General features: G+C 47.6%; 1 protein-coding gene across 14 annotated transcripts in view; it reads left to right on the top strand.

Annotated features, from left to right (window-relative positions):
* The window catches only part of LOC137142947 (protein FAM163A-like), a 98279-nt gene extending 75818 nt beyond the window's left edge, over positions 1 to 22461 (top strand). For 5 of the 14 annotated variants that reach the window (XM_067532492.1, XM_067532490.1, XM_067532488.1 and 2 more), the window contains exons 2-4: positions 10702 to 10795; positions 16582 to 16696; positions 19734 to 22461. In XM_067532492.1, coding sequence (XP_067388593.1) covers positions 16604 to 16696; positions 19734 to 20126 — 486 coding nt within the window. In that variant the 5' untranslated portion in view covers positions 10702 to 10795; positions 16582 to 16603 and the 3' untranslated portion in view covers positions 20127 to 22461. Of the gene's footprint in view, positions 1 to 1623; positions 1776 to 10701; positions 10831 to 12273; positions 12526 to 13770; positions 13794 to 16581; positions 16697 to 19733 lie in introns of those variants that run through there. The other 9 variants (XM_067532487.1, XM_067532482.1, XM_067532483.1 and 6 more) reach the window with 8 other exon arrangements.
* Positions 22462 to 22748: the final 287 nt, after the last annotated feature.

Below are 22748 nucleotides of genomic sequence, written 5' to 3'. Positions count from 1 at the left end.
TTACCAGCCTCTTGGTGCTCATGATAGTCACTGGCCAGGTGACTAGAGCATGAGGATGAGGAGCAAGGTTCTGCCGATGGGCATCGGTACTCCTGGCTGATGTGATGTTGTAGACCTGAACCTCCAGCCTTCATCTTCTTGTCCCATTTTATAGGGAAAGGACCCCATGTAAGTCTATGGGTTTTGCATTATCATGCTGCAACTGCATTCTTGGTGTGATCCTTAATCACCCACATTGTTGCAAGCCTGATCAGATTTTGTCCTTTGAAATGTGCTGGCTCCAAAGTTATCAGGGTGGGTTCCTCTTCGGCCATTTGATCATCTTTGCTTCTTTCTTCTTCCCTCAAGCGTTTTAGGTGAGGCTGGTGTTTTCTTCATGTCTGTTTCGATATCCCTTACTCAGACCAATTGTTCAATCACTCTTTTTCTCTACGCCCAACTCAATTGCTCAGCCATTCACACTTCAATCACTCAGGGCCAACTCCTAGCTGAAGAACTTACATATTATTTTTAGAGCAAACCTTATTTCATTTTTGACGGTGTCTTTCACAATTAGATAGATACATTACATTGCACAGTGTGGCTTTTGTACTTAGAATAGGATTTTTACAAATATATTGGAAGCAGGTAAAATTAACAGATAAACTGGCCAGTGGACACAGTACAGACATTTACAAATAATCTTAAAATTATACAAAGTGCAGACAGACTTGAATTAACATTTAAAAGGGTAGAACAGTAAGAGTCAGTTTGAGGTTTTAGCTTTTGATTCAGACTGGTGTGCCTTTTGGTAGGAAGCGGGGGGGGGGGGGGGAGGTGTTGTGCCTCTGTTCTTACATATATTTCAAAAACAAGATTTTGGCCAACAAGGGGAGCGTCTCTACGAGCAGAGACAAAAATAAAACCCGAGCACTCTTCATCCCTGCAGAGGTTCCTTTTGTTTTACGAGTGCAGCCCCATTTATGGTGCTCTGGCCTGACCGCATTTCCATTACAAACTCTTAGGTCGAGAAGTATCCAGAGCATCTCTTAAAAAAGAAAGAACTAAATTCACTTGGGGATGCGTGTTAGTACCTGGCATCTCAGGCGAAGAGTGGATTGGGAGGAAGTCCATTTGACTATTTTAAATTATTTTGGGGGGGAGGGGTCACCTCCATTTTCTAACTGAGTCAAAAGGAAAAAAAGTTACTTGTCTTGGACACTTTGTTATGCTTTTTTTTTTTTTTTTTTTTTAAATAAATAAAACTTTAAAGAGACACTGCCAAGAATTAGATATCATAAAAATCTTAACCTGTGCTACTAACCACCTGTTTAGATTATACACACTGAATTTTGGAGGACTAGAGTCTGATTCAGTGCTCTGTCATTTCAGGCTGCTTGGCCATGTACCTTCAAAATAATATTGAGGCTCTATGTGTGACCATAGGCTAGTGTTCCAGGGTTTTCTGGGGAAAAACCTTAATGGAAAAGGGGAGCAATTGGGGTAGTTCTCTTTTAAGGTCAGTGGTTAGTGCACTAGCCTGGGAATTGGGAGAGCTGTGAAGTGCTCAGAGACTGCGGTGTTGGGGGGCCAGATAAATACCTCAGATTTTTTTTTTTTTTTTTTTTTTTACACTTGTGTAAGTCCAGAATCCTTCTGCAGAAGCTAATGAAGTTATTCCAGACTTGTACCAGTGGAACAGAGAACAGAATTTGGCTGGCTGCCTCCAATCTCCTCTGCTGTGGAATGAAGCTTCCGTTCAGAGTGACCCACCGCACTGGAAAACTGGTGAAGAGGTTTGTGTCGTTGCGGCCCCGCCCGCACCAGCAATGGAGATTGGTTCTCACCTGGCAAAGGCGCACATCTGATGAATAAGTAGCTGTTTATTCGGCTCTGGGAAGTGCCAGGCTCTGCCAGCGTGTCCCAGGGTGCAGGGTCCCTGGCAGAGGAAAGTCAGTCGGGGGGCACAGCGCAAGCTCTGCCACACCCTACTGTGAATGGCTTGGAGCCAGTTAATGCAACCCCGGTAGAAGGTGGCGCTAGATGGGGAGGAGGAAATGGCCAGGGCATCTTGACAATGTGCTAGTTGGCACAGCCCCCAGGAGTCCCCGGCATGAATTACTGCAATTGTCCCACAGTGCAATACCCATTCCTGTGCCAGTAGGATGAATCAGAAGGGTAGATTGGCCCTCTAAAGTGCTAGAAACGTGCCAGGCAATCTGCCCTAAGTGAAAAAGCCCTCGCTGTGTCTCAACAGCAGAGCTCTCTGGACTAGCTGGCAATCAGGAGGGGTTGGCCTGCAGCATTGTTTTAAGTGCTGTTCGTGGCCTGGCTCTTTCTAGTTACTTAGCAATGCTTGGTTTGTCGCGGTATATTTTCAGCTTTTAACTGCTGCGTGCACGGAACAGGAAGCATCCGATAGCGTGTCTAAGTGATCAGTGTTTGGGGTGCCTGGCTCTCTCTGTGGGGAATCCATTCCTATGCAGAAGGCCCCCACATCGTCAGCACCACTTAGGTCCCAACACAGGTCTGAAAAGTGGGGTGTGCTGGCCTTCTGCCAAGGAAGGAATATTGCCTTGTGTGTGCTCATGCGTGCGCTTTCTCTCTCTCTGATGTGTGGTGCTTTGCACAGCACGAATGCGGCAATTCTTACTGCACATCACCACTTGTGGTGGGCTACTGTAGCGCTGCTCCAGCATAGAACCTTCCCCAACTCTCACGCCAACAGGGGAGCTGAAATGGATGCTTTGCTTGTGGAACTTGGTTTGCATACAGAGGCTCTCCTGGGGGACGGCCAGTTGTACTAGCTCAGGGGTGGCCAACCAGTCAGAGATGAAGAGCCGCAAAGAGCCACATTTACCTTTTCAGTTTCCCCTCGTCTCTTACCCTCCGCAGAAAATTCCCGCTGATCCATCCCTGCACTAGCTGAATCCCACCATAGAGTCAGAGGCACCTAGAGCTACTTGTGTTGGCCAGGTGCATTATACAAAGGTTGATCTGTTCTTCATGATGATGGAAGGATGGGCTAGTGGTTAAGGCACTTGCTTGGGAATCGAGATCTGGCTTCAACTCCCACCTCTACTCTAGACTCCCTGTGTGACACTGAGCAAGTCATTTCATCTTTCTGTGTCTGGCTGGGATGATTTAGTTGGGGTTGGTCCTGCTTTAAGCAGGGAGTTAGACTAGATGACCTCCTGAGGTCCCTTCCAACCCTCATCTTCTATGATTCTATGAATTTTCTATCCGTAAGATGGGCATAGTACTTCTTTTCTCCCCCTCTTTCTGCTGGAGTACATAGCAAGGTCTTCAGGGTAGGAACGGTCTCCTATTCTATTTACAGTGCTTCGCACAATGGGGCAGTGATCTTAGTTGGGCTCTTTACAAACTGCTGTAATAGAACTAATTAATGGGTGCTCCAATACTAAGCTGTGGGTGTTGCATAAGAACTGAGGGAGACATCAATCCAGCCGTGGCAGTGATTTTTTGTTGTTGTTGTCTGCCTGCTGTACTTTGGTGAAGTTCGGTCTATGCTCTAAACAGCTGGCCTAGATCGAAGCTCAGTGGGGACAAAACGAGAGAGGCAATCCTAGCCTGCAGAAAACGAAGACACTGTATTAAAGTTCCTAGCACTGTTTGTATGTGATTTGATTCTTGCTAATTTTGTCAAACACAGACCAAGGCTTTAATGGGAAAATGATTTAGTGTGAATTCAAGCAGAGGCGGTAAATAATTGACTGTGGACTTAAGAGGCTAGCTTCTGCTGTGAGTCATGCTCATGTCCGTGGACCAAATTCAGATTGACTGTCAGCAGATGCAGCTCCACCTGCGTCCGTGAACTTGTCTGCACTCGCAGCAGCTCTGAATGTGATCCGGTGAGCAGGTACGGTTGTGAGGACAGGATCTGATCTCTATTTGTATTTGGAGAAATATGGTCGGTCAGATTCTCCTCTCAGTTGTGCTGGTGGAACCTTTCAGTCCAGTGGGCAGCCCTGCCACACACTGGGCCAGTGTAACTAAGCCAAGAATTCATCTCTCTGTCTCTGAAGCGATTCCCCTAACATTTGAAGCCCTAGGAAAAGATTGGGGCTGGATGGTTTGACTCTAACTGGAGTTTAATTTTAAGCACTAACGCAGAGGCATTGATCCTGTCAGGCCACGTGACGTGCATTTCAGAGCACACAAGTTTGGTGCACTCCAATGCAAGAGGGACCAGAGGTCATGCACAGACACACGTCCTCTACCGTGAGTGGTAGCAAAGTCGACCTCCTTATGCATCTGCTATCTTCCTTACAAGAACACTGAGCTGGAGGCATTGGCGCATGAAGGGCAAATGGTTGTATCTTAAACGTGGGTTGGATCATTAGTAGCAGAACAAAGCAATCCTTGTACTAGGCAGGAGTAACTTGGATCTGTGTGCCAACGCTCTCCTTAAAGTAGGAGCTGATTCCCTCCCTTTTCTTGGCTTATTCATTGCTTTTCATCTTTGTTTCTTATACACGTAACACTTCACACCTGCCTGTGTAGCATCAAACCCAGTGCAGAGCAATGCTGGCCCTATGTCTTACTGTAGGATTCCAGCCAAGAGTGAATCTGTGATGATCCAAGGACTAGCATTCTCTAGGATCGTGAGAAGTAGCCAGTGCCTCTAGGAGTGGTGGTTCTTGCTTAGATGTTTGGCTGGCTGCTGTTGCCTGAACCTTTTGAAATAAAAACTTAGAGCTGGTGGAAAAAACGTCAGTTATTGTTTTGTGTAAAGAAATTTTCTGCTAGCTGTAATAAAAACTTTGCAGGAAAAGTCCCTGCCATCTTTGGAATTCCAGAAAGGACCCACAATTACATGAGGCTGCCTCATGACAACCCATTTTAACCATATGAAGGGTTTACTAGTCCTTTGTCTTCCTAAAAATACCTAGCGTTTGTGCGAGGCTTCATATGCTTGAAGCACTATGCAAACACTGAATAATCCATACTCCCATGACGTGGAGAAAGAAGTTTTTTAGTACACTGTCCAGCATATATATACATTCACACACTGTCTTTTCTGAATAGACCCAGAGCTCTGTGTGTCATACAGCCTATATTGCTGACAGAAAGAGATTCCCCTCTTGCTCAAATGAGTCCTGTGCTTTTGGAGCAGGAGGATCTGAGTTCTAGCCTCACAGCTGCTCCAGCATTCCCAGTGGCTGTGGTGTGCAACATACAGACAACTATAAAGTCCCAGGTGGCCACGGACGCGTTGGTGTAGCAGAGACGTGACATGGTCCAGGCCCCTCAGCAACTCACTGATCGAGGCAGGGTTAAAACAGGGCTTCCTGACTTCCCGGTGCCAGGCTTATTCCTCCCACCAGGGCCTGCTTCTTCCTATGAATGGCTGAAAGCTGAAAATGTAGCAGGTGTTCAAACGTGGAGGCCCCTGAGCATTACGGCCTTTAAAACCACCCTTGTCTAGTTCCAGCCAAAATAACTTCCTCCCCCAGGTTGGGGAGAAGGATAGAGATGTCCAGAAAATTATGCTTGGTGAGCGCGAGAGAAGTGAAAACACTGGCTGCAGCCCAAGCTCTCAGCAAAGAGCACCCTTGGGACCAGCGTGCCGTGTCATCTCTGCAGAGCCAAAAGTAAACTGCGAACCAGGCCGGCACGGAGTGTGAACATGCACAGCTGGGACTGCTGCTCCATCTGCAGCGTGCGCCACGGCCTGGGAGCTGTGCTGGGGCTGGGCAAGGAGGGGGATCCATTAGCGGGAGAGTCCACAAGGCATAATTCACCTAACGTGACTTGGTCCCCTGCTGCCCAAGCCACTTAGCTGCGGCTTTGCTTTTCTTCAGTTTAAACTGCCAAACTGGTTAGGATTGAGCACCGCACAAATAAATCTTTCTGGGACACCCCCCCCTCTAGACACACCTCTTTTCCATTCTTCTTCCATCACCTTTGCATTTGGCCTGCGCAGTAGCTGTTTTCCCCATTCCCGCTCTCTCGGCTTCTCTCCTCCATAGCAGTAAACTCTGATAAGGGTTGGGTGGTTTTTGGGGGGTTTTTTTGGATCAGGAAGAAAGTCTTCCTCCTCCCTTCAAATCGCTGTCCAGGAAGGCTTATTCTCAGAGGGCCAAGGTCTGTCTCCAGCCCTCCCACCCCATTCCACACATGAGGGTCTCTGTCTCCAGGCTTTCCCTTTTCCCACACACTAGGGTCTCTGCATGACTCCCAGGTCACCTCCTCCCCGGAGCAGGAGGATGAGACTAGAACTCAGTCATGTGACACATGGGGTCCGGTTTCCCAGCGGGAGCAGCCCCTGGTGCACTGAGAGCTAATTTGGGGACCTCTCTCTCTCTCTCGTGAAGTGTGGTACACGGCTGTTGTGGTAACCGAGGGGGTGCACATTGGAGCTGTTGAGGGTGATGAAGCTGGGATGGGTAAAACAAGAGGACAGGTGGTGGTGACAGCCAATCCCCCGCGGCTAGTGCAAGGGCTTGCTGGCAGCATGCCATGTAACCCAGTGACACTGCTGTGGGAATCCCAGGGCAGAGAAGATTGGAGACTGGAGTAGGTGGCAAACATGGGCCAGGCCAGCGGAGGGGCCCCAATCCCTACCCCGGAGTCTTGTGTAAGGCAGGGGCTCACCACATGCTCCAGAACATGTGATTTCCTGCGGGCACCTGGTGAGGAATGTCCCAGGTTTCTGCTCTGAAATACACAGGTGGCTCTGGGTTATGGCCACGGCCCTCCTGGCCAAGGCAGTTCAGGTGCAGCTGTTGAAGTGAAGCATTTGTGGCGGAGGGGGAGGGTGGTGGTGGTGGTGGTGGTCTGGTTCAGGCAGTATCCAAAACACAACACAATCACTAGGTTCTGCTGGCACACGTAAATGTGCCCCATTGGCAGAGGTGAAATATCCAGCCAAAGGATAGGGCGTGTACAGTGAATTGTTGGTCCTGATGGTTGAGTAGCTTCCACAGCCCACTTGCTGCGGGTAGGGCTTTCTGAAAGCTCCATATAACTGGTGCCATGCAGCCAGGCGGCGCCTCTGTAGCAAACATATTTTGCTTAAGAATCTTGCTCCACCTTGGTGGGAGTTTTGGTGCTTGTGAAACCGCCAGTCCCTGACTAGAGTCAAGGCATGGTGCTGACAGCACACGAGCTTCCACATGTGCACAGCTGTGCCAGTGCCCCCAGCCCAGTCCTCGTCCCCCAACAGCTCTGCCATTGCACTGATGGTATCAAATAGCGGATGAGCAGAGCAGAAGGGGTTCAACACACCACATGCTAGAGAACAGCAGAGAATAAGATGACGGTGGTGTTGTATATTTTTGTGAAATGGCAGTAAACTAGCTAATCTTTCCTCAAGTTTTCAGTGCCTAACACAAACCTGGTGGGTCGCGCTCCTTGCCTTTCATTCTCCAAGAATTCTCCACAGTTGAGCTGCTTTGTGCCAGATCGCATGGTGACTTTTTTGCCCATGGGAGACTAAGACCAAGATCCCTATCTTTCTTGTTACATGCAATGTAAATTCTGTCATTGAATCTAGGGCACCAAACTGCTAGTGGACTAGCATGGCTGTATGGAATTTCCCCTCCACCATGGCACTCTCCCGGGGAAAAGACTGTGGATGGTGCACACCCTAGACCTGTCTGGCCCTGTTAAGTGCACAGAGTACAGCCAGTGTTGCTTCATGTTAACTCCTTTTGAGGGCTACGTTATTTCCCTGGGACTGCATGAGGTGTAGACTAGAGCCAAAGCTGCTCTTTGGATGCGGATCATTAAGCCCTGGCAATGAGGGTTGTCATGGGATTGTAGCAACTAGGAACTGAAAGATCACCAAAGAGGTTAAGCTGGGTGCAAAATATGTTTCCTGTCCCATGAGAGTTTCTGAGACGACAAAAAAAAAAAAAAAAAAAAAAAAAAAATTGCTGTCCTGAGCTGGGATGAAAAATATTGGGATTGGCTCAATGGACATGTTTCATTTCAATTGTGGCCTTTTTTATTTTACCCCCTTTAGTATAAATTGACTAAAAATTTCAGAACTTCAAAATTTGACACACACCCACACACACACAGATTTGTTGACACCAACCCTTTACTGCCACCAATTTTGGTTTAGACAAATCAGCATTTTCTGATGGAAAATTAGTCGAAACATTTGTGTCCTGCTCTACTAACAGTTGCCTTTGGTGCTGTGGCCAGTGTCGTGGAAAAGAATCACACTGCTACATTTTAGAGTTGGATCGGGTGCAGCTTTAATTGTGACACACACAATCACATAACCATAGCTATGGGGAATACTATAGCCATAGGGAAAACCCAGGTGGCTATAGGGAAGTCAAGCAGCATGTCTGGATGCTGGGCAAATGTACTTCCCCTGGCTACCAGATACAAAAGACTTATATAGGGGTTGCTTAGGTTCATTTACATGTTGATCGTATAGTGGAATTTGATTAACAGTTTATACTTAACAGGAAAGACAATCACAATGTACAGTGGGGCATACCAGACGCCCTCACAGGAACGCCCAATGAGTCACTTGAGTATACAATGTAATTTTCAGGGACCCTGGCTAACACCCGAAGATGGGTGGTTACACAATACCTGTTCAAATGCTAATTTGTATGGAGTGAGTTTCTATGGGGCCGGTAAGACAAAGGGGGGCAGGTACGGGTACTTATCAAAACAGGTGAAGTCTGTTCAGACTTCAATAAGGCTTAAGGCTCATAACAGAGAACTTGCCTCTCGGGTGTGGTTCAGAGACCTTTTGTGGGATTTTAACATCTTTATCCTAATTTCAGTTGAGGCATTCTGTTAATGGTTTAGCCTGGGGCTTCTATTTCAGTTTCAGGCTACAACTTCAGGCCAGGCCTTCTATGACCAGTTTCAGACCAGGCATTCTATTAATCAATTCTATGATTAATTCTTTGATTCCACACCAGTAAAGGACTGCTCCCTGCAGGATATTTGCCAATGCTTTGACCAACTCAATTTTAAGTAACTGAACAATGGGGGATTTCTCCAGTGCTCCTTGGAGACCATTCCACAGTCTATTATTTCTGCCTGTTAGAATATTTTCTTGAAGTTGAGCCTAATGCTCCTTTTGTTTAACTTGTTCCGTGTGAATGATGCCCCTTGGATTCACTGAATTATCTTCTTACCAGTTTTTTTTGTTTGGAGTCCATGAATACTTTATCAGGGTTTGGCCTATGCTAGAGTACATGCCTTTCCATCATTGTGGAACCAGGCTATGCACACTTGGTTCTTCAAATCAATTCCCACAAATCCTCCAAACTCTGTACTAATGTCCCCATTTAGCCCTCCCTCTGAATTTCCAGTTCGTCCCCATCAGTTGGTTTATTGATTTGCTGTGTGCGCCATGTTATGTGACTAGTGTCTGAGCTGAGCCATTGGTGGGATGGGGATCAGGGGGAATTCTTGCACGGGAGTGTCTGGCGATCTCTTCTCCTGAGATATACCTCTTATTTGGTGCCATCCAATGGGAAATGCCAAAAGCTTTTTAGAAGAATCATCCCTGGCAGAGATAATTTAGCAGTATCCAGAGTGGCACTGTCCGTCTTCTCTTCCTTGCCTCAGTTCAGTTCAAACACAGTGTATGGCCCAGTTCCTTGTGCAGTGTGTATATTGTTATAGCTGTGAAACATCTGCCTAATGGGAGACCCATCCATCTGGCCATGTGAACACATCAGGCACGTGGCAGGCAAACCAGCACCTGTTTGGCGGCATCATCATATGGGAATGCCCTGCTGTCCCATTGCTGAGATTGCAGAATATGGCTGCATTGCCTGTGTGCATGTTACCCTGTGGTGGGGCATACGCAGACATGGTGAGCAAGGAGTTAAAAGAGGAAACAGGCCTTAGTTTTGCACTGCAACTCTTCTGGCTCTGTGGAGAATCTGGAAGGGCCGGAGTAGTTCTGGTCCACATCTATGCACCACTTCCCAGTGGAAGAATGAAAGGACCAAGTAGCCACTTTTCTTATCCAGGCTGCCACTTCACTTGATCAATATCATGAGTTAATGAATAGCTGTTGAGGACTTAATTAGATTGGATTGGCTGGAAACGGGCCGGGGCACAGGTCCCTATCAATTAGCATGCTCCTGATGGGGTTACGACTCCAAGGGAGACAGGGATCATTAATGAAATGTGATCATGCCAGCTGCATCCCGTGTTTTGCCAACGTACAGAATAGTGCTGCACAGGGGAAAAGGGAGACTGACAGACATGGAGTGGGGGTGTCTCAGGTGTACAGAAACTGGGTCAATCGGCCACGAGCCTGGCGGTGGCTGGGTTTTCCATCTTTCTTTTGAAGCAGCTAGGACTGGGTCACTGTTGGAGGCAAGACATCAGGTAAGGCAAATCCTGCGTTCCAGCTGAGAAGGGGAACAGCATTGTGATGGGAACTCTTCAAAGCTCCTGTGAGAGACAGGGGATCGAGATGGCTAGGGCTCTCGGGGGCTCAGGGGTCTGTTCCTAGCTCTGACACGTGACTGATGTGTGATCCTGAGCAAATCTCTTCGCCTCTGTCTCCTCTCCCACCTTGTGTCTGTCTCATCTAGTCAGGTGGGGAGCTCTTCAGGGCAGGCGCCGTCTCTTAGTATGTGTATGTACAGGGCCTAGCACAATGGGGCCCTGTCCTCATGTGGAGTTGACAGGTGCTGCTGTAATACAAGTTAAAAGACTCTACTGCTTCCTACGTTATTTTCCTCTTTGATTTCTCCCCTGCAGGGTACCTCCCTACGCGTGGCCATGTGGAACTTCCTTTTCCAGTCCTCTCCTCTCAGGCCCATGTGACAGTGGCACCGTTTCAGCCATTTTCAGTGTAAGTGTCCAGCCATTGCCACCCACTTCTTCAAGGTGAGACATGCGGGTATGCGATGAGAGAAGCCCCATCTGAGCCCTGAGGGGAAGAGAAGGTGTGCTCCCCCTGCACTGATCATGGTGTGTTTGCTGTAATGTGGTGACTGTGGATTTAAACTATGTGGGACAATACACCAAGTACGCAGTAGGCTGGTCTGGCGGCTAAGGCATTAGACTGGGATTCAGGAGAGCTGGGTTTGATTTCTGGCTCTGCTACAGCCTGCCTGTGTGACCTTGGGCGACTCACTTAACGACGCTGTGCCTTTTCCCCAAGAAGCAACGGTGAATTATTAGCAACCTCACGAGAGCCACATCTTTAAAAGGTTGCCCTCTGGGGGGGGCAAGGAGGGGAGAATATAATTTTTTTTCTTGGTAACCCTGGAGGCCAAATGCCCCGACAAATATGCTAAAAGCCCCATTCTGTGCCCAGGGCTCCACCTGTCATCAGTACAGCCGCTCACATGTCGTCTAAGGGCGTGTTTGACTCCAAGATTTGATTCAGCAATTCATGTGTCGCTTTCTGATTTCCTGGTGGTGTTTGTCTGACCTTCTACAAACATCCACTTCTCTGCCTCTCTTCTCCTTTTTTAATTAGAAGCACAGTGTGGCTAGTGGGCAGGGGAGGGGAATGCGCTGTGCTGCTGACTCACTTGCCTGAGGTCACGCACAGTGACTTACCCTCTCTGAGCCTGTCCCCATCAGTAAATGGGAGTAGTAATATCTGATTCCTAGAGGGGCCGGATGGCTGAATTCATCTGACATACTGAAGCATCTTGCGGTCCAGGCATTTTAGTATGGTCAGTTGCACCATGCAGCCATCCTGCCGAAGTCACTGAAATGCTTTTAAACAGTTAAGGCTTTTGTAAAAAACCAAAAATAAGACTGGCCATACTGGGTCAGACCAATGATCCATCTAGGCCAGTATCCTGTCTTCTGACAGTGGCCAGTGCCAGGTGCCTCAGAAGGAATAAACAGAACAGGTAATCATCAAGTGAGCCATCCTATTGCCCACTCCCAGCTTCTGGCAAACAGCAATCCCTACACATCTGGCTAATAACCTATCATCCATGAACTTATCTAGTTCTTTTTTGAGTCCCGTTATAGTCTTGGCCTTCACAACATCCTCTGGCAAGGAGTTCCACAGGTTGACTGTGTGTTGTGTGAAGAAATACTTCCTTTTGTTTGTTTTAAACCTGCTGCCTGTTAATTTCATTGGGTGACCCCTAGTTCTTGTGGTATGTGAAGGAGTAAATAACACTTCCTTATTTACTTTCTCCACACAGATCATGATTTTATAGACCTCAATCATATCCCTCCTTAGTCGTTGTCTCTTTTCCGAGCTGAAAAGTCCCAATCTTATTAATCTCTCCTCATATGGAAGTTTTTCCATATCCCTAATCATTTTTGTTGCCCTTTTCTGTACCTTTTCCAATTCCAGTGTATCTTTTTCTGAGATGAGCCAACCAGATCTGTACTTGATATTCAAATTGTGGGTGTACCATGGATTTATAAAGAGGCAATATGATGTTTTCTGTCTTATTATCTGTCCCTTTCCTAGTGATTTATTACATTCTGTTAGCTTTATTGACTGCCGCTGCACATCGAGTGGATGTTTTCAGAGAAAAACCCTCAATGACTCCAAGATCTCTTTCTTGCATGATAACAACTAACTTAGACTACATCATTTTATAGGTATAGTTGGGATTATGTTTTCCCATGTGCATTACTTTGTATTTATCAACACTGAATTCCATCTGCCATATTGTTGCCCAGTCACCCAGTTTTGTGAGATCTCTTTGTAACTCTTGGCAGTCTGCTTTGGACTGAACTACCTTGAGTAGTTTTGTATCACCTGCAGATTTTGCCATTCACTGCTTACCCCTTTTTTTCAGCTCATTTATGAATATGGTGAACAGCACTGGTCCAAGTAAAAACCCCTGGGGGACACCCACTATTTACCTCTGTACATTCTGAAAACTGATCATTTATTCCTACCTGTTGTTTCCTATCTTTTAGCCAGTTACTGATCCAGGAGAGGACATTCCCTCTTATCCCACGACTGCTTTACTTTGCTTAAGTTCCTTTGGTGAGGGACCTTGTCCAAGGCCTTCTGAAAATCTAATGTTGCATTAGCCTCTGCTTCAGAGTGGCAATAAGACAGGCTGTGCAGCCAGGCCTTTCACTTAAGCCTTGGGAGCACTGAGGGAGGAAGGTGGGCACTAGTGGGGTCAGGGGGTTAGGTGAGCACTGCCAAGCTCACTGGGCAGGGTTGCCCATACTTGCATTGCATGCCCAGCAATGCACTGAAATGTGCATTACCACTGTGTGCTGAGCCAGATCCTGGCCCTTGGGTGCAGCCCAGATAGACAAGGCCATACACAGGATGGGGACATTCCCATGGAGCAGAAGGAAGGGGAATCCTCTCCTCAAGGCCATGGAGCAGCGGCAGAGTCGTTCTGACAGGCCCTCTAACTTCCCTAGCCCCCGCGCCCCTTGTGGGGTTGGGTAAAGGATTTGCCAGCCTTGTGGAGAACCAGAGCAAGTATCTGGGCGGTGCGTTGTCTAATCTGATGGGCAATGGAACCGCAGAAAACAGCCACGTTTCTTTTTCTTGCGAATTTCTGCAGGGGAAATGTTATTCCATTTGCACAGCTCGGCTCCCGTAGTTCCCAAGTCCCGGACTCTGCAGCATAGCATCGTCACTAACCTTTTGTTCTTAGACCCAGCAACAGGATTAAGCGGATGAAGGGCTTGAATCTCAGAGGCGCTTAGCACCTCCAGCTGCCATTGAGTTCAGCCACAGTTGTTGGCATCTCTCAAAATCGGATCCAAAACCTGCCTGTCCAGGTTTGAATCACCACCCCCTAGTGGCTGGTGAGAAATACTGTGCCATGAATGAACATGGTCTAATCTTTCTTTCTCCCCCGTCCCTTGCAGGTCCAACGCACCCTTCCGTGAACGTAAGTACCTTTGCTTAAATCCATCAGCCATGTCACCCGCTTCATGCCCTCTTTGCACTGACTTCCCTTCTCGACAGCATTATTAAATCTGGAGGGGACTGGGCTACTGCAGAGAGGCTGAGGGCTTCCCCCAGACCTGCTGAGGCCTTGGAGGTCTGGCTTTGTAAAGGCTCTATGACCAAGTCAGGCTGGAGCTCTGGGTTCAAATCTGGCTTCACGCTCCTCCGATCATAGTTGAAGCTCTGTTTGGAGGGATGTTGGCCCAGAGCCCTTAGCAGAAATTCTTCATGTCATGGAGCTTCACAAGAAACCTCTGGTCCAGAGAGACCTGCTGTTGGATGAGACAGGTCACACTGCACAGGGACCTGCTCTTTGAGGGCCAGCCCTGGATTTTTCAGCTGGAAACTTGCTGTCCCGGAGGAGATGGCTGGAGCCTCACGAATGGGTCCATGAGTCCCAGCGGGGTTAGGGGCCTCCGTGGTAGACAGGAAGCCTTTGAGTCTGGATGTGCTAACTGGAGATCATACTTAGGAACTGGAAGGCTTTTGCTAGTCAGGGGGCTGGTCTAAAGGAGCAGCCAACCAGCCAGATTCTGTGTAAGAGAGGAACTAAAGGAGTAAGCCTTAAAAGAATCAGAATTCACCAGACTGAGGAGGCTCTAGCCCCAGGGATGGGACAAGTCCCTTGGATGATGACACCCCTTAGCCTTGGGTTAGATGTGCTTGTAAGTGGTGCTGTAGGCAAGTCACATGGGGGATGGATGCTCGTCCAAGACAGCTGCACCCCATGTTTCTTGACCATGCAGAAAGGGTTAGAAAGTCAGGGTGGGGAGGTGCTGGGCCAAGGAGGATGGCCAGCTGGCTGATTATTCGGAAACGGGAACGAAGCCTCAGTCCTTACCTCACTCCCAGAGATGAGGCTGGGGTTTGTGTATCAGAGACAGGTCTCTGCAGAGCAGGGGCCCAGGCTTGTGATAATTCACCATTAACGGCAGGAGGCAGTGGCTGGAGCCTGCCTTCCCCTGGGCATGTGGAGGAGCTGCCCCTGTAGCTGTCAGAGCACCTGGCACCAGGTGGGTCCAAGAGGTATGGGGCATGGGGAGCTCCAAGGTGGGGATTGGGTACTTCAGAGGCTGCTTTAATGTACACACACAAGTGAAATGGCTCTAGAATTGAGGGGGGAGAGGCAGAAAGGGGCTTTAACTGTGACCCAGGAGGTAGCCTCCCTCCCTGCCCCCTGAGCTTGGAGGCAGCTCCAAATCAAGGCCGCAGCGTGGAGGAGTCTTGCATGTGGCTGCTGGTCTGTCTCTTTCCCCCCCCTTGTGCTGTTTTCCCAATACTCTTGCCAACATCTGATAGTCCCATCTTGGCGCTGCAGGAATAGCCTTCTTCTCTGTGAGCCCGAGCCCCTGATATTGCCCCGCTGTCCCACCGCAGTGTCCTGAGCCACCCTGCGTGTGTGACCTGCGTTGCTCTGAGGGGAAGGAAAGAGGCATCCAGCCACAGCCCCTCACCGCCAAGGAGTCCACTTAGACTGCACCCTCAGAAAGGGAGGGAAAACCGCCGCCTCCTGGCTTCCTTTAGGATGCCTCTACCTGGCAATGGAGACGCGTGCAGGGGATGCCATGGGAGAAGCACAGCACCCTCTTGGAGGGAGAACGGGCGTGCCCCCTTCTCCCGCATTCAGTTTTTGCTCTCCATCTCAAAAAGCCACTCTACATCCCTTTGATCTGCCATAGAAAAACTGGGCCCAGAGACTGTAGTTAGGCTAGGCAGAATTTTACGTAATGCTGATGGATGATAATAGCTCTATTCCTTTTTAAGCCCTTTCCTCAGGTTTGATTGTGTGGTGTTTTTTTTTTTTTTAAACATTTTCACACTTGTGCAAGATTATGTGATTTAATCTTCTTCTTCTTCTTTTTTTTAAAATCTATTTAAGTGTTCACAGTTGCAGGAAATCATGGGAGGTGAGACAATGAACATTTAATGGCAGTAGATGCTGCAATTCAAAAAGTTAGCTTGACAACCGTTAAGACACAGCATGTCTGCATCATGTGTCAAAATATATTAATCCTTAAACCAAACGCTGATAAGTTCTCAAGCAGCGTTTTTTCTTTCTTTGCCTAGCTGTAAATTTCAGTTATCACAGGAAATATTTTTTCTTCAGTTTGTGCATATACAGTGAAATTGACGTTTATCGACTTTTACAGATAAAAATCGACTCCTTCCAAGCTGAACTATAATCTCCCAGTTTGTATGCTGTTGAATTAATGCCACCTAGTGGCTATTTTAGGAGCATGCTAGGTCAGAATTTCAGAGGCCTGTCTTGGCTGGGCCATTGACTTGTTGAGTGCCCTTGAGCAAATCCTTTCACCTCAGTTTCCCCCGGCTGTGACATGCAGTGGGCTGCAAGGCTTAATTAGTGTTCCTTAAGCACTTTGAGACACTTGTGTGAAAAGGGATCTGAGTGCAAGATACAAGAGAAGGGCTTCCTGATACCCTACATGCTTAGCCCTGGAGAGTTGTATTTAAGTGGCCACAGTGCTCTTCTCCACCCTTCTGTTTTGCAGGTGTTTTCTTTGACTAACTCCATTCATTCTCCCACATTCACAGAGAACTCCCTGGGCTTGATTCTGCAGCCATTGAGCTGCTCCCATTTAAAGTCAGGGACGTTTGCACAGATGCAGTGCTAGCAGAATCAGATCCCCCTCACGCTAACCACGGTAATTGACCATCACTATTAGTCCCCTTTGAGTTTAACCCACTCCTTTCCTTGCGCTGCCTTTCAGAGTTTGATGGAGAATCGGTCGGATGACAGCAGGAACTGTTGTGATCACCGGCGGAATACTAGCGACTGTGATCCTACTGTGTATTATTGCTGTCCTCTGTTACTGTAGGCTACAGGTACGTAACTACACTTCTAAAGTCTGGTAACTGTGCTTTGTACTTTAACTGGACGGTGCAGGTGAGTTTCAGGTATGTTGCTGTGCATCCTGCTGCTGGATACAAATCCTGGGGGTTGAGGTTTTGCAGAGCTCACAAATGAATTGGGGGTAGGGTTGGCTTTACAGGGGGTGGTTCACAGTCCTCCCGCCCCCGTAAAGCAAACCACTGGGATTTTTTTTCTAAGGTGATTAGCTAGAAAATTCTTTTTATAAATTGAAGTGAAGTCAGTTTTATGTGTTCAGGGTAGAGACAGAGTTCCCCACCATGTCCAAGCTGCGCTGCCTCAAATTTCTAGACCAGATTTTCAGTTCCATTTTGCATCACTTGGATGGTGCATAGTGGTGGAATTCAGCAGAGAATTTCTTTGGCAGAGGCAGTCTCTGCATTGTTGTAAAGCCTGTGAAACTGGCTCCTGTGCCAGCCTCCTCTTCTCAAAGCAGAGGGTGTGCTGTGGAGAAAAGAGGAGATGTCCTGGGGCAAGACAGCATTCAGGGAAGGAGCAGTGAAGGTGGCTCCTCCAGGCCTGCCTAGAGAGGCTGCAGGGAAGCAGCCAATCAGAGCACAGCAGGCTCAGATAAAAGGAGCTGCAGGGGCTGAGCAGACCCTGGTTGGGAGGAGGAGCAGGGAAAGGGGCTCCTTGCTGGTCTCTGGTGCTCAGGGGAGAACCAGAAGATGGGTTCTGCTGGCACTGGCATGCAGCAAGGAAAAGAGGAGTTGAGATCTTCAGCCCTGAGGTCAGGGTGAAGAGAAAGGAACTAAGCGGGAAGCAGCAGTAACCATTAAAGGAAAGCAGTACGTGCCTGCTGTTTATAGGGGTCCCTAGTTTGGGACCTGGAGTAGTGGGCGGGCCCAGGTCCCTGCACCGGAAAAGTGGCCTAAGCCCCAAGAAGGGGATAAGACTTTGTATTAAAAAGAGCGCAGCTTCACATCCAGCTGATGAGGCGTTCGTGAGAGGTGAGTGTGCCCCCATCACAGCTCCTCACGGACTTTATGCCAGTAACAAATGCCAGAGCAGCCCTTCAGCTGCTCTGATTCATGCTGGGGCAGGATCAGGTAGCTCCATCCAGTTCTCTGATGGCTCCTGTGCCTTGCCTAGAGCTTGGACTTGGGAGAGAATCAAACTTGCTGTGTCTATTGTTTCATTAGTATATTTTTTCCTCTGTCTGTGCTGTTTTCCCTGTATTGCTTCAGCTGGATTTTCCCCCCACCTCTGCTCCTTTTTTTTCCTTTCCCTTTCCATCTCTAAGCAGAATCCGACCTCACCACAGCTTGAATTACAGGATCCAAGAGCAGTTGCAGGGGCTGAAAATTAAACAAGGAGGAACTTCTTTCTGCAAGTTTCCTTTGATCTCCCCCTACTTCTTTTTCTAACCAGAGGCTGGATACATGCTGTCTCAGTGTCCCCGCCCACTTTCTGCCTATTTCCTTCCTTGTTTTAGCTTATTTGCTTCTGGCTTCTCTCTTCAGGGGGAGTTGTTGGGAAAAGAATTCAAAACGGAGGACACTTGTTTTCTAGAATAAGCCCCTGTCATGTACAGGGGTCAGAGTTGCTCAGGGCTCCAGAGTTGGGGTTGAGTTGACTTTTGCACTTAACCATTTAGTTACATGTGAAGAATGCAAAGTATCCGCCTCACAATGACAGCCGTTACTCTTTGAGCACAGAATACATGTTCTGATCATTTACAAGTCACTCAGTTGAGTGGTCTGAGGTTAAAAATTAATTTTAGAATGGGTCCTTGAAGCAATTTAGTACCCAGTGTCCGTTACTTTCTCCTGAATGGTCTTCATAATGGAATAAATCCTTTAGTTCAGATGTCTCCTTCAAAATGGCCGCTGGCTTCCATTGTTTCCAGAGAGGGAAACCAGAAGCCATCTTTAAGAGCTTCCTGTGGCATTAGAACCTTTGAGAATAATAGGAGGTTGATACTTTTCTTGAAACGGCCGCCTAACTGTGTGCAGGTTATGACCTCAAGTCCCATAGAAAATTGTGGAAGATGGCAGCCATTTTGAAAGACTCATAGACTTTAAGGCTAGAAGGGACCATCATGATCATCTGTTCTGATCTCCTGCACATTTCAGACCCCAGAATCTCGCCTACCCACTCCTGTAATAGACCCATAACCTCTGGCTTATGGTTTAAGGACTTCAAGTTAGAGAATCCACCATTTACACTAGTTTAAACCTGCATGCAAGTGACCCTTGCTCCCTGCTGCAGAGGAAGGCAAAAAACCCCAGGATCTCTGTCAATCTGACGTGAGGGAAAATTCCTTCCTGACCCCAAATATCCTACTCTGTTAGACTCTCTGAGGCAAGACTCACCAGGCAGACACCTGGGAAAGAATACTCGGTAGTAACTCCGAGCTCTCCCCATCTAGTGTCCCATCATCAGCCATTGAGGATATTTGCTCTTAATAGTTACGTATTGGCTACATGCCATTGTAGGCAGTCTCATCATACCATCTCCTCCACAAACTTATCAAGCTCAGTCTTGAAGCCAGTTAGGATTTTTGTTCTCATTGCTCCCCTTGGAAGGCTTTTCCAGAACTTCACTCCTCTGATGGTTAGAAACCTTCATCTAATTTCAAGCCTAAATTTGTTGATTGTCAGTTTGTATATATTTGTTCTTGTGCCAACATTGGCTCTTAACTTAAATAACTCCTATCCCGCTGATGTATTTAGAGAGAGCAATCATATCTCCCCTTGGCCTTCGTCTGGTTAGGCTAAACAAGCCCAGTTCCTTGAGTGTCCTCTTATAAGAGAATGGTTCTCTGTGGAATTCCCTGTAGTTGACCATTATTCTTCAGCTCCTGCTGAAGGAGACTCTGTTATGAAGAAACATGGGGGGGAAGAGAGGGGAGAATAGCCACAAATCCTAAAAATGTCCTCAAAAGTATGTCCAAGACTGTGTGTGTGACCCTCTACGGGCATTTGTGCACAGGCATAGCTCCATAGTAAATCGTTCTCTCGCTAACCGAAGCCTTTCCCTTGTGTATAGTATTATTGCTGCAAGAAAGATGAATCTGCTGAGGAAGAGGAGGAGGAGGAGGAGGAGCCTGATCTTCCCACTCACTCACACCTTACGACCTGCAATGCCTGCAACTCTCGCATCGTGGATGGGCAAGGCAGCCCAGTGCCACCAGCCCACGAATTTAACCAGCAGGGTGCTTGGAACTACTGCCCTACCTGTTCCCCCTATGGCTCGCCCTTTTACATACGGACCGCTGACATGGTGCGGAATGGTGGGGAGAGGATCACCTACACACCCATGTGCTACAAGGAAATGGGGCAGCCCATCAAAATGGCAACCCTCCAGAGTTACCCGATGACCCGCCATGGCATCATGCACGAGACCTTTCCAAACCCAAGGGCTATTAGTACAGAAGTGTAATCAACATTGTCACTGTCACTGGGCATGCCCATGAGATGGCCATTGAGGGGTGGGGGCTCCATTTATTTCAGTGGGGTTTCTTGCAAAGGAGAGGAACCCTTGAACAAACATCAACTGCTAAGTCAGAGACCCAGTGTGGTCCTGATGTTGATCTGTCCAAATCATTGTCCACTTTTGTGGGAGAAAAAGGAGAGACGTTTGAATGAAGAGGTTGAATGTGGTGATTTCTGGACCCAGAGCAAGTGTGATTATTATTCCACTGTATCTACTGAAGGAACTTGTTTCCTGAGGGCTATGTACAGTACAATCTAAGTTATCAAGACTCTTGTGACTCTCTGGACTCCCCTGAGTCCTTAATGAGGTCTTCAGTGTCTACACTAAGCCAACCCTACTTGTCACTTTCCAAGGCAATGCCACTGAGTACATTCAGAAAGAGAAATGGCATTCTGGGAATTGTCGGTTCCAGCAATGACTGTGGCATTAAAAAGGAGGAAGAGAGAGAGGGTAACGATCCAGCTGATGTGCTGGGATTTCTAACACTCTTGCTTGATGAAAGCCAGTGGAGAAGCAAATAAACAAATAGTTTGCTAATTTTGTTCCCTTTGAATCATATTAGTTGGAATTGAATAATAGTGTCTGTAGTAGAATGTAAAATAGGATAACCTCTCCCTGGCTACTTTAGATAATTATCGGGTGGGAGAAAAGGGGATTTCTGGCATATGCTAACAAGACAGATGATGATCCTTCTGCTGCCAAGAACCCCTTTTAATTGTCACAGTTTTTTAGGACTGATTTAATTTAGAGGCATAAAAAGTGCAAGGTTTTATTGAAAGGAAAAATTGCACCATTAAAGAACTAAAGTTTTGATCTTCTGCAGTGTTAAAAGGCCTGAAAGATCCACTGACATCATCTGGGAGACTGAGAAATATGCTGTTGAGGACTAATTCTGCTTACGATAGTAATAGGGATGGAAAAAAATCTACTAAATCATGGGTTCTCAACCTTGGGGTCATGACTGCCTATGGGGTGGGGGGGGGTCACACATGTAGGTCTTTAGGAGACTCAAGATTACCTCTCCTTTCTTTGTGGGTAGAGGGGAGGCCCAAGCCTATTTGCTGTGGTAACATGGGGTCACAGCATGAAAAATGTTGACAACCACTGAGCTAGATCATCCAGTCCATCTCTCTGCAAAATGGACTTGGAGACTATTTTTTACTAAATACAAAATTGGGTGAAAATTACTGGAAAGGCATCTCTGTCATACCAATCCATTTCCATAGCAGGCGGCTGCAGGGACCCCAATGTGTGCTCCCGTGACTTTAGGTGGAGAGTAAGAATTGGTTGCTGGTGAACCTACAGTGGTAATGGCTAGAGCATGTTTAATGCACGGCCGTGATATTTAGGCAGAATTATTTAGAACAATAAATTGTGATAGATAAAATAGTCTAAATCCATGAAAGGTGCTGGCCTGACAGCCCTTACGTTCTCTGGTTATCCACAGCTGAGGTATGATATGGTGCTGCCCCAGTCCTGGAGCATCCACATTAGCAGGTGAGAGGAGAGTTCAATTTTCAGGCCTGTTTGCTCTTTGGCATCGCTGCGGAGGCTGCCACTGAGGGAGCTGATTAGTGCCAAACTTGACGGCGATGGTGCTCGTGGCCTGAACAACTCTCCATCAGGAACCCACTTGTTTGGCACAGAGCTTTTAAATGGCCATCAGTTGCCTGCTGGTCTGTATTGGAACCAATGCCTTACCCCTGAAAGACTTTGTAGCCTAATACTCCTTGGCCCCTAAGCCATCCCACCCTCACTGCAACCTCTAAGTAGAATAGTCTCCAGTTCTCCCTCATATGGTAGTGGCCCTTTAAGTGTCCTCTTTTCTATCCTGGGAGAAGAAGCCAGCTAATGTTGATAAGGCAGTAATGGCAACAGAGACTTCTGACCCAGAGTGTTCAATAGCCTCATTGCTCCTCTTTGCTTCCTCTCCCAAATTGCACATTATCCTGCTGATAGAGGCTCTGACAGGGCTTTCCTAATTCAACAAGTCCTATCCTTTCATATCCTAGTACCTGCTTAGCTAGCCCTGCCTCCTGAACTAACCCCCACAAGACACGCCATGGTCAAAGTGCAGCCTGGGGCTAAGACAGAGCCTACAAAGCTCTGCCTCTTTAATATGAAGGGACAGCCCAAGGAGACTAAGGGTCTCCGTGTGCAATGCTACCTCTTCGGAGTGAAGGTAGCTGGGATCAAGGTGGTGCGTTGTGTCTCTGGGTAACCCCTCTGTTCCAAGGGAAAGTAGCTGTAGTTTGCTCCATTGTAGACAAATTAAATATGACCTTTAGGCGTCTCGCAAGCCTTCTGTGGCCCGGAGCTAGGTAAAGTGGTCTGAGATTGGTAGTGCGCCCATAATGCATACCTCCCCCATTACACGTTAATTACTGAACACATTTTGCACTTGTGCTGGAACATGTATAAGTGGATAAGTACAAAAGTGTGAGATACACAATGCAAGCGGGAGACCAACATGTCAGTTCAGACCTGCTAAGGGGTGAGGAACGGAACAGGAAAGTCTGACTTTTCTACTTCAGCTTTCTCCTCCTCTTGTTCAGCTGTGGCTACAGA

This window comes from Emydura macquarii, unplaced genomic scaffold (genome assembly GCF_026122565.2).
Source record: "Emydura macquarii macquarii isolate MOO-44397 ecotype Brisbane River unplaced genomic scaffold, CSIRO-AGI_Emac_v2 contig_3287, whole genome shotgun sequence".
Lineage (NCBI taxonomy): Eukaryota > Metazoa > Chordata > Testudines > Chelidae > Emydura > Emydura macquarii.
This window is presented reverse-complemented; position numbering and strand designations above follow the sequence as displayed.